General features: G+C 40.7%; 1 protein-coding gene across 2 annotated transcripts in view; it reads left to right on the top strand.

Moving 5' to 3' along the window:
- Positions 1–11,076, top strand: part of GPR180 (G protein-coupled receptor 180) — a 25,251-nt gene extending 14,175 nt beyond the window's left edge. For both annotated transcript variants that reach the window (XM_017732636.1, XM_017732637.1), the window contains 3 exons: positions 4,796–4,987; positions 5,339–5,416; positions 7,082–11,076. In XM_017732636.1, coding sequence (XP_017588125.1) covers positions 4,796–4,987; positions 5,339–5,416; positions 7,082–7,240 — 429 coding nt within the window. In that variant the 3' untranslated portion in view covers positions 7,241–11,076. The remainder of the gene's footprint in view (positions 1–4,795; positions 4,988–5,338; positions 5,417–7,081) is intronic.
- Positions 11,077–17,160: the final 6,084 nt, after the last annotated feature.

Here is a 17,160-nt window from a genome sequence, read left to right as displayed (position 1 = left end):
AGCAGGAATCTTGTAGGAACAGAAAATTGATATTGGAATATATCATTGCCTGGGTGGTTTTGCACCCCCATATCAGTGTCTGCTGTATCCAGCAAAAGTTCCCTCACACCAAGAGTATCCCTGCCCTTCTGGAGAGGATATTTTCCACCTCATGGTTCAGTACGAAATACACCTTCTGCCGGATTTGTTCTCCTGAATAGAGAGTGCAGGTGTTGAGCTCAGGGGAGCAGGATTTAGACCGTATCACCTCTATTGAAGGTGGTGAGTTCAAGAGTTCATCTGTGGATTAGTCAGTTGTTCACTGGTCTGTCTAGATTGACATGGGTGTTTGACCTGCTGTAATCAATCAATGGGCACTTTTAATGACTAAAAACCTAGAATAACCTCCTTCCTGTTCTGATCTTTCCCAGAGTTTCATATGGGAGAGCCATGTTCCTCCTGTGCCAGAGATTGGATAGACTTGATGTGGATAATCAGAGATGTTCTGAGGACTTGCTGTAGGGGCTGCTGGAAACCATGTGCGTTACCCTAATGCAGCAGATAGCAATTGCACCATGTTAGTTTTATTGACATTCTCCTGTACCTGTCCTCATCTCATTTTCAGGGAAGTAAAGAAAGTGGACAGCCTGAGAAAACATGTTACTCTTAAATGCAGTTTTGACTGGCAAACTGTCTTAGCCTGTTTGCCTACTACTAGTTCAGATTACTCAGCAAATTTTTAGTGGTTTTTCTCCTCTTTGTACTGATGCTATGGATTTTTTCTTTTTGTTTTTGCACAAGCACTAGCAATTTCTTGGGCTATGTTTATGGGTTACCTTCAGTGTAGGGTGGACAGATCCTTCTAGTCAGCCAATGTCTTGTAGTCTTCACAGCTGCAGAGAGGTAACATCTCAAAAGAGGGACAAGTCTGCCATTTAACATCTCCCTTCCCTTAACTTGTTCTTTATTTCAGCCACAGAACAAAAGATTCCCAGGCTGCTGTGCATTCATTAGAAATTCCACTTTCTGCTGCTGAGGCACAAACCTTGTGCAGAACTTTATTGATGGCAGGCCCTTCCCATCACATAGACCTGAGCAGTTTCAGCTTTCAGGGCTGACCAGACTGGAGGCAGTGATTCTGGAAAGATAGCTGATTGCTCTGAACCTGATCAAAATGACATAGAATCTTACTGCGTTAGACATCGTCCTACACATGGGTTCTTAGGTGTGCTCAGAATGAGCTCTACCTCTGGCCTTAGATGTAAACCCTTTTTTGCTGTACTGGCATTGTGTGACATCAGATACCTGAGAACTAGACATGGTTAGAAACAGCTTGTTTGCCTTGCTGCTACTCCTAATTTCTGTTTTGCTTCCCCCTTCCCCTTGCCTCTCAGGGGTGATCTGTCCCATGAGAACCTGTCTTTGCTGGAGATTGATATGTTATCTTCGCTTGTCATAAATTCAGTGTAGGCATAGTGATGGGAAGGAGGAGTTCTACCATAATTGTTTCCTCATGACATAAAGGAAGAGTGTCTGGTTCTTCTTCATATGGATGTGGAGGTTCAGCTTGTATATCTGGAACATCAGGATGATATCCATGGCCATCATTCCTCTAGTATTTGAAGAGGAAGGCCAGTACTGGACAGTGGTTGGTGTCCACTGTGAGCCAGCATAGGTCAGGTTTATGTACAGGTAAAGTCAGGAATTTTGAACAGTGTATTATGTAAACAAGGAGATGGTCATTCTGTTTCACCTTATGAAGAAGCAGTTGGACATAGCTAGTGTGAGTCACGTCTTTAGCTACCTCTCTCATCAAGTTCTTTTGTCTACAAACTAAGCACAGTTGTTCTTCTGGATAACAATTAGAATTGTCCCCCCCAATTTCTTCTCAGAGCTCAAACATAGTTCTGCTCACTGCCAACAAAAGATGTCTCTGATGTCTACTTCAGCAGGTTGATGTCTGGTGTTTTTCAGTTTGTTCCTGATGTTGCAGCTAAGTGAGCTGATACTTGCCTTTCTGTGGTCAAGGTAAGGGACTTCAGAGTTCCTTGACCTTGATTTCTCAACCAAATTTTAATTTTTTTTTTTTTATTTCACAACTAAAGGGATTTAAACTTCGCCATCGTGCTTGTCTATGAAAGCTCTTCTTCATTGAGAACAGATTGCCTAATCCATTTTTACCTAGAAACACTCAATCTCACAGATTTCTCTTTTATTGAATCCTGCTGTTCCCAGATGAGTGAGAATAGCCCCAGCTCACAGTAAGGGCAATGATACCTTCACCTTGTCCGTGTTAACACTGTGTTGCCCCGACAGTTCCATCTCTGCCTCTAACACCTCTGCCTTCTGCTTATTTTGGAATAATCTAATGAACCTGAAGGAAACTGGACTTCTGTGATCTCACATTCCTGTCACCACAGCCTTTGATCAACTGATGTTGTGTTGTTTACACTCTTTAAAGGGCTAGTCCAGGACATACTCTGCTGTCAGACACTATTATCCTATGTGGATTTGGGCTTTGTTCTCATGATTCCTTTACTCCAGCTCTTTGTCATCTTCTCATGAAAGTGGCTTCCTTTGCTGTTACTCTTGGTGTAGACTAAGGAAAATTTAGGCCTTCATGAGCTCTGGTTTTTAAAGTAAGGTAGATCCCAGGGATATTTTCTTCTTAGAGCAGTATCACACTTCTATCTCCATCAGCCTATATGGCTTCGCCCCAGAAGCTTGCTTGAGTCAGGAAGATTCTATATATAGGTTCAGGGGTCTTTCATTTTCTCAAGCAGAATATGTACAGTCCAGGTAAGTTAAATACTTTTGTTGTTCCCAAATGTAAATATCAAAAAGGAAAATGCTCACAAGACTGCAGTGATTCTGTAACTGGTAGAACCCTTGTTTGTTGTCTGAGCATGTTCTAACTGGACTGAAATAACTTCTGTGATAGGAATTCATCAATTTCATGCCAAAACTAGTGCTGTAGACACAATGTTACCAAGCACTGTGCTGTATCTCAGGGATTCAGGAGCAGTTTAGTCTTAGTCCTTGACAGAATTCTCAGTCAAGTAATTTGATCATTTGAAGATGTTTGCTTGAAATTACTCAGTTTCCGAGCATTATGGTGAGAGCATTTAAAGCCTGTTGGTCAGATTGTTTGCTAGTAATCCGTGATGTTGAAGATGCACATACTTTACATCTGTTCCTCTCCCATCCTTCCATTTTCCATCCACGTAGTTCAGGAGTGGCTGAAATGACAGCAGCTGTGAAATGACAGGGCTGTGTCCCCCCTAGGTAAGGGAGGGGGAAAGTACAAGAGTACTCTCTGAGGACACTCTAAGCAAAAATTATTTGAATACTCGACTGATGACACTCAAGGACACCCATCTTTGGAAGGCACAGGTGGATTACACATTTTTAAGAAGTTAATATTAGTAACCTTTTTGTCTTTATGTAGTGAGAAAGCCTTTGAATGTGTTCAGAAAGGAATCTGACTAATTTATATTTCTAAATTGAGCCATACAATGTCTGCTTCTGAAGGCCTTCAGAGCTACTTCACTCATAAATCAAATTTGCCTACCTTTCTTCAGAAAACCTGTTTTATTATGCACCTGAAGCCTCAGTGCAAGTTAGATATGTGCACTAGGTGGACTGGATTCCAGTGTATATTCAAGTTCTGAAATGCCATTCAGCTGCTACATGATGCTCAGAGAGTCTAAACTTTATGTGTATTCTAATTTATAATGTTAGCATTCCCAAAGTCTTGAAAAGGTGTTCTTCAGCAAGACACATTTTTTTATGCAACTGGTTGGCGCCTGCCTTCTTCACAACTAAGATTCAGAAACTAGGCACTTGTTAGTCTATTTTTCCTTGGAGAATATCAATATTGTTTCTCACAGTGTTCCTGCGAAATTGGATTCTGCAGCAGACAGATACAACACTGGGAGTTAAGGAGGGGCTTCCTATCTTATATGTAGTTGTCTGTTGGCTAGAGTATTTGGCCAGATGTTGGAATGGCATTTGGAACCTGTGACACTCCCTTTCCTAGACCCTAGGAGGTTTCTGAGCCAGGTGCTTGCAGAGTCAGGCTCGCTCACAGTTTCTGACCTAGCTGCTGTTGAATTCTTTTCTCCACAATGGCACAGCTTCAATAGAAGGGGTGGAGAGTGGCCCACCCAAGAACACCCTATAGCCTGGCAGTTGCAGCACTCTCCAAGGAGGTGGGAGATGTGAATTGGATATCCTGTAGGCAAAGAAGGGAATTGTGGGAGATCCAAGTTCAACCTGGGTGAATGCTTGAGCCTTAAGGCTATTGTATAAAAGGGGCAGCAGCACCACCCTCTTACTTCCCCATCTTTGAAAAGAAAAGTGAATCTTGTTAGGATTTTGAAAGAAAAGGCGTAGTCGCCTGCCTTTGAAACAAGCTTTACAGGTTGTGGATCACAAGTGAAAGGAGACACCTCCCTGTAGCTCTGTGAAAGCGTTTCAGTGGTCTTCCTGCAGAGTAGGACGAGTGTTCAGGTGATTATTTTAGATTTTTTTCTAAGGTGCTACATGTCCTCTACCCAAATTAGAGGAAACTAACTTGTCAAGGTTTCTAAAAGTTACAGAATCCAAGAAGTGAGACTATGTTCACGCCAGTTGCAATTGGAGTAATAGGTCACACCAAAAAGCAGTTCAGACTAGAGTTTGTTGGGATTTTTTGCTTAGCGTGGCAGTGGCTGACGAGTGGAGCATTACCAGATAACTTAATCTGTGATGGGAAGGTTGAGATTTAGTGTAACCTGGTTTACTGTAAGTGTACTTTGCTGTTGTTCTTTTTCAGAGCTTTTTGTTAATTTGGGAGCAGTTTGAAGATACAAATCACCACAGCTACCATTCGCACCATGGCTTGGCGAGCGGGCTGCTCATTGGCCTCAGAGTCTGCCTAGCTCTGTCACTGGCTGCTGGGCTCTACCAGATTATCACGGTGGAGAGAAGCACGCTGAAAAGGGAGTTCTATACCACCTTTGCCAAAGTATGGGTTACATCAAGCAAACTGATCCCTTCTTCTGTAAATATAATTGTGGCATGCAGTTGACTGAAGCACTAAACTCTTTTCTTGCGTAACAAAGTTAAAGTGTCTGATTTGATTACATTGCACCCTGTCATCATACTCTGAGTAGTCATTTTAATTTGACAAGGAGTATAGAGCTTTTTAAAACAGAAATCCCACCTTTCATTGTGTGGTTTTCGTTATGTTGATTGAAAATTAAACAATGGGTTCATAAAATAGACAGAAATGTAAATGTAGTTCCTGTAACTGTCATCTCTTTCTTCTAAGCTGGCATGTAGTCATTTTACAACTTACACTCATCTTCTTTTTTAGGCCTGCATTCTCTGGTTTTTGTGCCACCCATGTCTTGCAACCATTGCTGTAATATTCAGAGAATATCAAAGAGAAAAGGTATGTACAGGCAAGATAAAAGAGATGAAATTTGAATAGTAGTTGTTCTTCATGTTTAATGTTTGTTAGCAAACTCATGCTCTTAGGCTGTTAATCTTATGACCCCAAAGCAACTTGAAAAGTCTTAGTCACACAGCTCTCATTGATGCTAACGTGAGTCATATTTTACAAAGGCATACAGGGCTCGAATCATCTAAGGGTAATCATTTCTAGGTTAAGGGAGGGAGAGGGAGAGATTGTTAAGTCAAAGGAAAATGTGGAGGGGGTGTTTTGTTTTATTGTTTGCTTGTTTGCTTTTAATTAAAAACACCTTGGGGATTCTTTTAACAAAGGGAGTAGAAAGATAAATCAGTGGATTTTTTTTGTTGTTTGCTTTTTAGTCTTCATCCTTTAAAAGCTTTATGTGGCTAAATAGGTCAGAGAACCTGTAGCTGAACTGTGTTCTTTAGATCAAGAAGTCTGTCCAAATATGTTGTTTGGTTTGTAAGCTCCAAACAGTTAAAAACAAAGGTGGACTACTGAGTTTCTTGGTTGCTTAAACATACTGGGAACTGGAGAACTCCATGCATGGAGCCTGCCATGTTCAGATGGAGTGCACCACTATTCTCAGGTGCATTCTTAGGGTCTGCTGCTTTTCTTTATGCTTGTAACCGTCTGTGCATTTGTATGCAAATATATTCATAAATTGAGCTTTTATTTGTGTAGAGGATATGTAAGGGAAAGAAAAAGGTTTTATTAAATAGATATAATCAATTAAATACTGTATTTGATTTACAGAAAAAAAAAAGGAAATCTAGGCAGAAAAAGATTTATTTCTCCAGAGTTACTAATGAAGAGATTTTTTGTTTTGCTTGATGAAAACATCCCTAGTGCAGGAGGACAGTCTCTAGAGGTGGGATCAGTAAAGTAGTATTTTTGCAGTATTTTGAGTTTACTGAAGGAAGACTACAATTGCTCTACTCTTGCATTTGAGCAAGTTTAACCATTATGTGCAGCTGCAGTTCCTACACTATGATAATTCAGCTGTGTTTGCTTCTTCAAATACACTTCAATACAATAAAGAAATGCATGATCAATAAATACCATATTTATTTAAGAAAAACATGTATTTTAAAAGACTGCCTGTACATAAACTGAAGAGTTGTGCTTTCTCAGAAACAATTGTTACACCTTTAGGCATTTGATAAATACAGCCATACACAGCTTTTACAGATTAAGAGTCTTGAACTGAAAGAGGTCTGACTAAGTGAGATTGATAAATCACTATTCTCAGCTCCATGACTGTTCTAGTGCAAAGTGTTTCTGAGCTTGCTTTTTTTTTTTTTACCCCCACTCTGTTTGTTGTAAGAATAGAATATCTAAACATCACCTCTGCTTGTGAAACTGCATGGGTGGTGAATTGCAAGTCTGAAATTCCCCAGAACAGAGACTGCCAGAAGGGTTATGTGACTTGCCCAGGGCTATCTACTGATTTAAAAACACCCAGGTGTGAGAGTCTGATTCCTGGACTTAAGATGCATGTTCAAATCTTTTGTAACTGCAGCAGTATTAAAAGGTTTAAAGTTAAACCTCAAGCACTCATGCTAATAGAAATTTATTGTGGCTTGTCTGGTGAGAGGTTTTTTTTTACTTACTATTTCTTTTTCTCTCTTTTCTTGTCTCTAGATTATTACCATAGGTGTTATCCTCTGTCAGTGCATCTCCATGGTTATCCTCTACAGACTTTTTCTATCTCATAGTCTATATTGGGAAGTATCTTCACTGTCATCAGTGACATTGCCACTAACAGTATCCTCTGGACATAAAAATCGACATCACTTCTGAGATGTTTAGGAAGAATACATTATGTAATAAATGTGCAATAATGACTTAAATATACAGGTATTTTTGTCACAAGTGTATGATACATTGGTTTCACTGGAAAACTGAGTGATGATATCAGAGCACTTCACAGACGTTTGGTCCGACAAGATTCCTAGATTAATGTGTTAAAAGTATTGTGGAGTATATTAATCCATAATTTGAGTAGTTTTATAGGTATTGTTTAACAAGTGGTGCTGAGCTGTATCACAGAAGAGTACAATGAATCTTTTCTCTCCCATTCACAGACACCAAAACTGCCCTTACTTCGTGTCAATACTAGGTTTGAAGGTCTTATAAAATGCAGTTCTTAAAACATCTACATGCTCAAACAAGTTTAAAATAGGCCAGTTGTGAAATTGGTGTGATGCATAACGATGAGTACAAGGGCTTTTTTATTTTCATGCTTTAGAGAAAATGCATTTTATGTATCAGTATAAAAGATGGGGAAAGAAAGGAGGGAGAATAGTCTAGAAGACATATGTGAAATGTTCACAACTGACTGCAAGAAACGTTCCTTCATCATAGGTGTAAAATAAAAGCCTTTTTTGCATCTAATGTTCATACTGGTTAAAATTCTAATGGGAATGTAAATAGGGTTAATATCTGTCTTTTAAAAAAAAAAAAAGTAAATGTAACCAAAAATTTCCAGTAATCAAGGTCTAAACTGTTTTTGAGGCTTAGAATACATACCAACATAAAGGTAATTAAAACAGCAGCCTTGCATCTTTTAAAAGAGGAAAAAAAAAAGGCAAAGAAAATGGAATGGGTGATGTGGTACTAGAATTTTAATCCTGATATAATTCATTTCTGTTACATTGAGGATTCAATCATAATTAAGCCATATACACAGATTAAATTAACAGAAGCATTTCAAATAAATGTTGGTTTCAGTCATCAACTACCCATGAATTCCTGCCCAAGGATACTTAATCAGGATTAAATTTTCTATGAATAATTGAAAAACAAAATACTCACTGGATTTGTTATAATCCATGTTGGCACTGGGTTCTAAGTAGTTGCCATCTTCCATCCATTGTAATAAAGCCATTCTATTTTGTGATGCCCTAGCATTCAGAAAGCCAGTGTAAATATATACTTTATTGAAGTGCCTATTTATAGAGTATGATTAAATCATGCTGACTTTTTTTTTTTTTCTTTCATAATAAGAACATACCTATTGCCATTGTGAGTGAAATTTTTCTTTTTGGATTTAGCTTTGTTTAGACTTCATAGGTGTGTGTTTCTGAACAAAATGGATTTTATTTTCTGGTAAATCAGTGTTTGCTTCTTCTTAACAGTGTGTATTTGATTATGTCTCTGTGAAAATGTGAAGACCAGTGTTCTAGTTTTAAAATAGCCCTAACTTTTCCATTTATGTTTCCCTCAGTTGTGAGCATAGTTGAAACATAAGTCTGTTCCATTTTAGTTTAGAGGCAAAACTAGACATTTGCCTTTGACTAAGGCAAAATGGCAACATGACAAAGTTGCTCATTAAATCATCTCCTTTCTTATTGTTTGTAATTCAGATCAAGAATGGCAGGTTGAGGCTGGAAAAGATGAGATATTATGATTTCACACAATCTTCAGAATGATTAAAAGATTAATTATTACATTCCTCTGATAACCACACAAAAATATTATTGGTTAAAACTTCAGTCTTTATTTCCCTGCTTATCTCTGTACTTTTCATCTTCTCAAGAAAAAAGCATCCTGTTTTTGATAAGCCTCCAATAGTGTAGTAAGAGTTCTAACTGTCCTCATGTATAAGACTTCAAATTCACACATAAAATAGAATTTTCTGATAGACACAAGTACTACTTTACAGTTTATGATCCATCGTGATAAAAGTTTTAATCTATGCAAAAAAACCTCTACGTGACTTTCAGAAGAGGTGCTGCATTTGTTTTATTCTCCAGAAGTACTGTCTTACTTCCTGTAGTTCTGCCTTGACTTGGTCAGTATTACGATACCATTTACCTTATTTTCACTTTTTTTAAATATACCCCACAACAAGCTGTGGTTCATTAGTGTCAGCATGAAACATGAGGTGGTGTCTTCTACATCTTTCCCACGTTGCCCTCTAAGTCAACAGGTAACATTAGCTTCTTAGTTTGGCACTGGATCCAGTTACTTGAAAATAAATTTTAATTTTGCTATTAATGTAACTATAGCAATTAAGTTTCACTTTCTCAGGGTAAGTGGTACAAAGGGTCTCTTAGCAGGTGCCCAGGCCTCTTAGCACTGTAGCAGTACATCACTATGACTGCAGTAATATTCAGTTATTGGTGCAGGATAGCTTGGAGTGGAGAGGGAGTCTTCAAGTATGACTAATGGACAGAGCTTCATACTTAACCTGTACTGTGTGTTGAAACTTACTGCCTCTGGATCATGCCTGAGGAGTGGTTCAAGTATGTAGAAGTCTCTCTCTTCTTTCTAATTTAGTGAGAACAGCTGATAAGACCTTGCTTTTTTCATGCTTATCCACACTGTTACCCATTCTATCAATTTGATTTCATAACTTCATCTTGAAAAAATAGCTTCCAGCCTTCTTCCAGTTGTCTTCAATCCATGCATCCCAACTTGAAAACTATACTTCTAAAATGTGCTTTCTGTCACCAAAAAAAAGAAAAAAATTTAGCTTGCTCTCACAAACTGGGGCTTTTGCACACATCAGCACAACTAGTGCTGCACCCTACATCAGGTGTGCATTAGGTGACAGCAGTGCACAGAAGCACTCCTCCAGTGCCCCCGTAGCCCCAGTGTGTACAGGGTGCAGGTTTGTGCCTGCAGAGAGCTGCCACGCACCTGGGGAATTTTTGGGGACAGCTTCAGCAGTTCCAGGCTCCCTGACACCTCACTGCTGCAAGAAGCTGAAGCAGGGTTCCCCTGAAGGCAGTACTGTCGAGGTCAGAGGATGACATCTCATCTGAGAGTTTCTGTGCATCATGCAGTTCTGTTTTAAATAAAGTTGGGGTTACCGTGTCTGCTCATTCTATTGCCTCTGTGTTTTAGTTCTCACAAAGTATGAGTGTATTGACAAGACTGCAAACTGAAGTTGGTTGTGCTCTGACAAAATCTATGTGAGAAAGGGCATCACCTGGCCAGCCATCACCTTTTCTGCTGGCACAGATTCCAGTTTGCATCAGTTATGGTTTGTAGGTTGGGAGGGAGGATCTCAGTTCAGTAGACAAAAGGATGGGATCACCAACTTGGTCTGCAAGACCCTCCCTGCCCCCCCACAAGCTGTCGGAAAGGATCCTGCATTGCTCCTGACCAGCAATGTGGAGTCTGGAGCAGTTCTGGGGCTCATCACAAGTCGTCTCAGCTATTCATTCCCCTTACATGTAGACTGTGTTTATTGTATATTTACTCAAAGTGCTTCAGGTAGGAAAATGAATATTTACAATTAAATATGTTAATGGAGGTGGAAAGACCTGATTGGAAAAATACCAAGTTTCTAATACATATTACAATAGTAAGACCTCCCACACAAGACAAACATTTATAGCCAGATCTAAATGAATATTCCTTTCTGGTTCCTATGCCAGTGGAAAGCTGTGGAAGTATCAAAATCTTTCTGTTTGCATCTCAATCCTCTACAGAACTGGAAGAACGCTTTATTTGATTTGGCTTTAGTTTATTCTGTGCAATGTTCTGCCTCTAATTGATAGAATAAGTGTTTATGGGGCTGGCCAATGCTGATGTTAGGCTGTACCTTTTAACTCTTTGTTTGACTATGCAGTGTACAAAAAGCAGGTTCTCCTTGTAATGTCAAACATTAAAAGAGAAAGTATTAAGCCAGTTTTCAGAGAATCCTTCTTTTCTAGCTGCACTGATCTTACCAGGCTGTGAATTTCCAGTGAACACTAAGTTCCGATTCCGGTTTTCCTTAAACCATTATTTTCTGCAAATCTATTTCCTGCCTTGCGAATTCTCTCTCCCACTGTGCTGTCTCTGCCCTCCCCTCTCCCCCTCTCTCATACATATGATTTTGAGTGTAATGGGTGTCATTTCTCTCTCTATCTCTCCATCTGTTCCCACGATCAACACTTGCAGTCCAGCCCCTGCTTTGCATGTAGTATGTGTATTCTCTTTATCCTTGGCCTGTTTTGTTTTCGTGCTTTTCCTGTCTCTCCTTTGCCCTCTCTGCCATCTTTCTAGTCTCCATAGCCGTCAGAGACCTGAGGGTGTGGTTTGACATTGCAGCTAATTTGGGCTGTGAGCTGTCAAAAATAGTGTCCCTGTTCCCCTGAACTGACACTGGCTGTCACCTCAGAGTCTGAGTGAGGAGTCAAGGAGTAATACTGGTGAAAAATTCAGCTTTTAGCAGCAGCCAAAGAAAAAACAATTTAGTTCTCAGTGGTTGTAGCTCACCAAACCACGTTCATCAAACTTCGTTGAGTGCTGGTGCCACTGCTGGGGATGGGGTAGGAAAGGCACAATGAAGAGAGGCCAGATCCCCTTTAGAAGGGTGGCTGCAAGGTTAGTCTTTTACAAGCTGTCAGCCTTGTCCTCCATCTCTCTTCTCCATGTCTTCTGCATTTTGCATGCTAGGGAGTGGGCTGTCCCTGCCCTTGACCACTGTCTTACAACAGGAGTGTGTCATTAGGGGCAGGGGGCTTCCAGCCAAGAGAAAACTGTTTGGCTGCTTTGAAGTATTTTAAATTTAACATGGTCAGTTATGGGTTTGCAGCCTTAAAAAGGAGCTGGGAGGCATCACAAGCAGCCCCCAGTTTGAGGAAGTATTTTTGAGGAGAGAAAAACCCATGAAAACAGACATGGCTGGAGTGGGTGCCGTTTTTTTCAACATGATAACACTGTGGTAGAAGGCAGCCAAGGACATTGCACGGCTTTCCACAAGGTCTGCCTGTGGGTAAGGAGAGACTTAATCCAAACATCTGCAACCCAAAGAGCAAAGGTTTCCAGCAGCGGGGACTCTTTATCTATCAGCCAGTTAGTCTGCTGAGATGCCTGACTTGGAGAGGCTGTGGTGGGATTGTGAGGATCTGTCTCGCCCTGTTGGTCAAGTGCTCCTGAGTTTGTCCAGGCTGGTGAGCAAGTTTGGTTTTTAATGCTCCAGCAACAACCCCCTCAAAAAGAATGGATTCATGGAAACTGAAAACAAGGTATCTCAGGCATCTCTCCTGCTTTAATACAGTAGCTGTACCTATGTGTACCTTGTTATTGTATACTTTTTTTGCTTAGTTTCTCACCCTTCCAGCCTCTTTTAAAACAATGGCATTATTTTCAAATCAAATTTTATAAAATGAACATTGGGGTTGTTAAGAAGAGATCAAAATTTACATAAGACTTCTATGTAACCTATTACCTATGAAAATTTACTTCAGGCTGAAACATGTTTTCCAAAGTTTACAGCACACAAAACAAATGGTGTTTTAAAATTTCTTTACTTATGATTACCTTAAATTGTGTTTTCTAAAAGGGAAGGAAAAAAAACCTTGGAACCTTACCAGTTTAATTTGCATTTTGGCTCTGATGTAACTCAAAATAGATTAGATTAAAAAAGGAAATTTGGCAAGTGATTACTCAATTACATGATTTTACTGCTTTGGTATTTTGAAAATAAAAATGAACAGATCTGTTTTACTTTGAAAAGTGCCTGGTGCACGTGGGCTGTAACCACTTTTCAGAAACCATATGGAAGGTTCCTTATGCTGCATATGGCAATGCTACCCAGAGCTCAGATGTGTATTCCTGCGATAGACTACACAGGATTCAGTTGGATCAGGGATGTTAATGTCTACATTCAGATAGTACTGTATTGAAGCACGGAAGGGTAATGAGCTTGGTGCAAAACATGGGAAGTTCACTGTGACCGGGCTGCATTGCTCCTTTTTCATAGAAAGGAACTAAAATTGCTTGGAGCTAGTGCCGGGCCAGGAAGCTGGGAGGAATTTGGAGAACGGATACAATTTTTATGGGAGCTGTATTTTGCAAGATAGAAAAGGTGAGCAGCATCATACCTTCAAAACATTTCATCATTTAGAGCTATGGTAGCTGATCATCTCTAGCCTTCATGCCAAGGGAAGGAAGCCTCTGCTGACCTCTGGAAGACCAAGCAAGTTGTGACAAACTCCGTAGAGTAACAAAGCATTGATCCTCCACGTGGTGAGGGATGGGGTGGTACTGTGTCTTAAACTGGATGTCATCAGGATTATCTGTTATTCCCGTCACCCTGTTCTCATTAGCAAACTGGTAGGAGAAGATGGACCATCTGTCGCTCTGTCACTGATGTGTCCCCTTGGAGCCCCTAGGACTATTTGTGGCTTTTCAGGTCTCTGATAAATACAACACTTACAAATGTTTGGTGCCATGATCTCATCACTTGCCTGTCCTGCTCTATAGAACTGCTTGAGTTCTTGAAAGCTCTTCCACATGCATGTGTGCAGCTGTCCCCTCAGTGCAAATATCACGGTGTGTGTCTGTTCCTTCACACAAAGCCAGCTTCCATGGCAGGGGATTTCACCAAAAAAACAGCAACTTCACATGACAGAAATCTTACTTAGTGCCATCACTGTCCTGACAAACTGTAGCTCTTCCAGTGGATTTCAGTGAGGATGGAGACCTTCAGAACACTAATCTTGGTGTAGTAATGATAATACAGACCCCTGACACATGAAGAGCAGAATATGCTGGGGAGTTAGAAATTAATAAATTCCTTTTGAAAGAGTGATGTGGAAGAGAGGTGATGGCCTACAGGATTTCACTGGACTGCTAAGCCTGTGGACCTTCAGCAAAGCAGCCCTGTCTGAAGAGGGGTCGCCACCTAGATATCCCTCACACAAATGGCTGTTGCAGAGGGACACGTGTTCTGCTGTTGCAGCAGGGAGACCCTGCTTCTATCCACCTCAATGGTTTTTAAGGGTTACATGGGATGTGAGGCTTGGTTGTTCTCTACCTCTTGGTTTCAGTTTTCTGTCTCTTACAAGTTTGGCTACTTGGTTTCATTTTTTTGTCTCTAACTGGGTTTGGCTACTATATACCTGATATTTAACAGACCTGTTTCTGAGAAATCTGTGAGATGAATCTTTGCTGTCTAAAATAAAACACTTCTCAAGACCCTGAATTTCCCTCATGTCTTCACTTTTCTTCTGTTTAAATGTGAAGCAATGGCCTTTGGGAGCCTTCACTGCCATGCTATTGTCACTGATGGCATTGGTACATCAGGATTGTTGCTGCTTCTCAAGAACTGAATGTTTGATTTTTCCCTTCTTTCTACCTTTGTGGGGGCAAGGGATGAGCTCAACCCCTGGTTTCCATCCTTCCAAGTCAGCAACCTGTGCTGGCACTGTCAATAGCCTGAGTCATCCCAGCGCTGAGACGGACAAAGCAAGAAGCCTTTACTCAGTGACAGGAGAGGAGCTGACAGCTGCCATCAGCCCTGAGTATTTCTGCTGGAAGAGGGGGGAATGGCCATGCACTTACCAGAAGGGTTGATCACCTTCAAAGAAAAAAAAAAAAAAAAGCAAGCATTTTCTACAGCTGAGTTTGAGATATGTAGACAGTGAATTTCAGTTTCTTGTCTCTGAGGTCCATTAACAGAGACCAGAATGTGTGGCAGTGTGCGTGTGTGTGCGGATGTCACTGTTGTAAGTGACTTTGTAAGTTCTGTGTTGGGGGAAGCAGCAAACCTAGGGCTCCTGTTCTGGAGATGAAAATAAGATGATAGAACCAGGGCATGAAGAAACCACTTCCCGGCCACCATATCCTGGTGGAATGGTTGCAACTCATGTATTATTCAAAGTCTAGATTTCGTGGCCAAGTCTTAAATTAACCTTGAAGTTATCTGAAAATTCTCTTCTTCCCTGTCAAGTATGTGACTTTCCCAAGCAAGCTTCCCCCACTCCTCACCCACCTCACCCCCAGTCACGGCTGTTGGTGCTCCAGAGGGAAAGCAATGCAAGCAGCGTCGTGGCTGAAGAGCTGGCTTAGAAGTCTTTCCAGGTTAGCTCTATGAAGCACGGCTGTGGTCGTGCAGGGCCCGTGAGCATCCACACCTCTCCTCAACGCCCGGGTCTGTTGCTACAGTTATGATTTAGTTGTTGCACCCTAAGTCAAGGACTTTTCAGTTTTCCATGCTCCGATAGTGAGCAGGTGCACAAATAGCTGCAAGGGAGCATGGCCAGGCTGGGGGAACTGACCAAAGGGATATTCTGTATATTAGAACACTATTCCCAGTATATAAACACAGGGGAGTTGTCTGGGAGGAGCCAATCACAGCTGGAGAAGGGGCTGGACGTCAGTGGTGAGCAGTGGTATTCTACATCACTTGGGGTTTTTTTGTTTTTATTTCTATCTTTTTTGTTGTTTTCCCCCTTTTTTTTTCCCCCTTTATTTTTTTCCCCCCCAGCCTAAGATTATTTTCATACACCTGACCCGCTATTTCACCCGCTCGGGAAAACCCAGAGAGCGGCTGACACCGAGTCCCAGCGAGTGAGGGGGAGAGGATGTGAGCAGAGAAGTTTAGGAAGATAAGTGTGAAATAGGAAAACGTAAAACCTCAATAACAAAAAACAAACAACAACCAAAATGAGTCTTTAGAAAAATCCTGAATGTCTGAACGTTTGTGTGTGTGCGCGCGTGTGTGTGTGTTTTCCTTCCTGCCAAAGCAGGATGTCAAATACTGTCCTTTCCCCCTCTTTTTTAAAGCAGGCTGAAAGGAAAATTCTTCACAGAATCTTAAAGAACTTTTTGACACAACAGCTGCAAAATCTATTTTCTAAACAAAGATTTATACATATTTATACGAGCTTAATCCAGATTTTTTTTTTTAATAAATCATTCTCAGAACTGCAGAGGTAAACTATATGTAAATACCTCAAGTAATAGGCTTGTAGTGCAAATCACATCATTTTATCTTCAATTTTGCATTCGTTTTTCTGGCTTAAAGGTGCATCAGAGATATGCATTTTAGCATATTCAGAACACGGGGCGTGAAATTAAATGTTTGACAGAGTGAGAAAAATATACAGACTTTGGAGATGCCTTAAAAATAGTAATTTATGCAGATCTAGAGGAGTGAAATCATTTGCAATGGAGTGACCCTCTCTCCAGGAATTTTTTGCTCAGTGTTCTTCTCTAATCTCCTGCTGTATCTTCATTTTTCATTGAACTAGCCAGTTTTCTGCGAAGCAGTCTTGTAGATAAGGGAAGTGCTAAAAGAAGAAGAAAGAAGAAGCTCAGTGGGTCCGTTTCCATTGCACTTTTACCCAAGGCAATGGGCAGAATTTAACGGATTCCTTCCAACATATGTTTTTGCCAGATAAGTAAACAGTGTGTGTCGGAAATGAAAAAGCATTTGCAATTTAATGACATTACAGCTCTCAGCTTAGGCTGGCGTGCTGCGAGGCGAAAAGCAGAAAGAGAGAGGAAAGTAGAAAGAGAAAAAGAACAAAGTTCATCTTCCCTTTTGTGCATTTTTATCAAGGAAAATATTACTTCTTTCCCCCTCTTGTTCTCTTTTCTTTTTCTCTTTGCTTTTTTGTCTCACTCATCTACATTTTTTTCTTTTCTCTCCTTTTGTCTCCTCTGTTCACTTTTACCTTTTTCTTCCACTGCCACCGACTCGTTTCCTTTCACCACCCCCCCCATCTATTGTGTCGCCTTATTCATCTATTTGGCCCATTCAGTTTTTACCTATAAGGAGCTGTTTATCCAACAATGTATCTTTTTTTTTTTTTTTCTCCGTGTTGTACTCCCGGCGCTACAGCTCACAGTCAACAGGATTGTTGGAGGGATTATAACGTTTCATTTCAAAGCGCGACAAATCTGCTCGCCTTCCCTCTGTCCCCGCTCTCCCCAGACTCGCCGGTCCCTCGCAGATGCGCGGCACCCTCGAGGCCGGGATCGCCCCCACATCC

The sequence above is a fragment of the Corvus brachyrhynchos genome, unplaced genomic scaffold (assembly GCF_000691975.1).
Source record: "Corvus brachyrhynchos isolate BGI_N302 unplaced genomic scaffold, ASM69197v1 scaffold12, whole genome shotgun sequence".
In the NCBI taxonomy this organism is placed as follows: Eukaryota; Metazoa; Chordata; class Aves; order Passeriformes; family Corvidae; genus Corvus; species Corvus brachyrhynchos.
The sequence above is the reverse complement of the archived record's forward strand: the minus strand, read 5'-3'. Positions and strand labels throughout refer to the sequence as shown.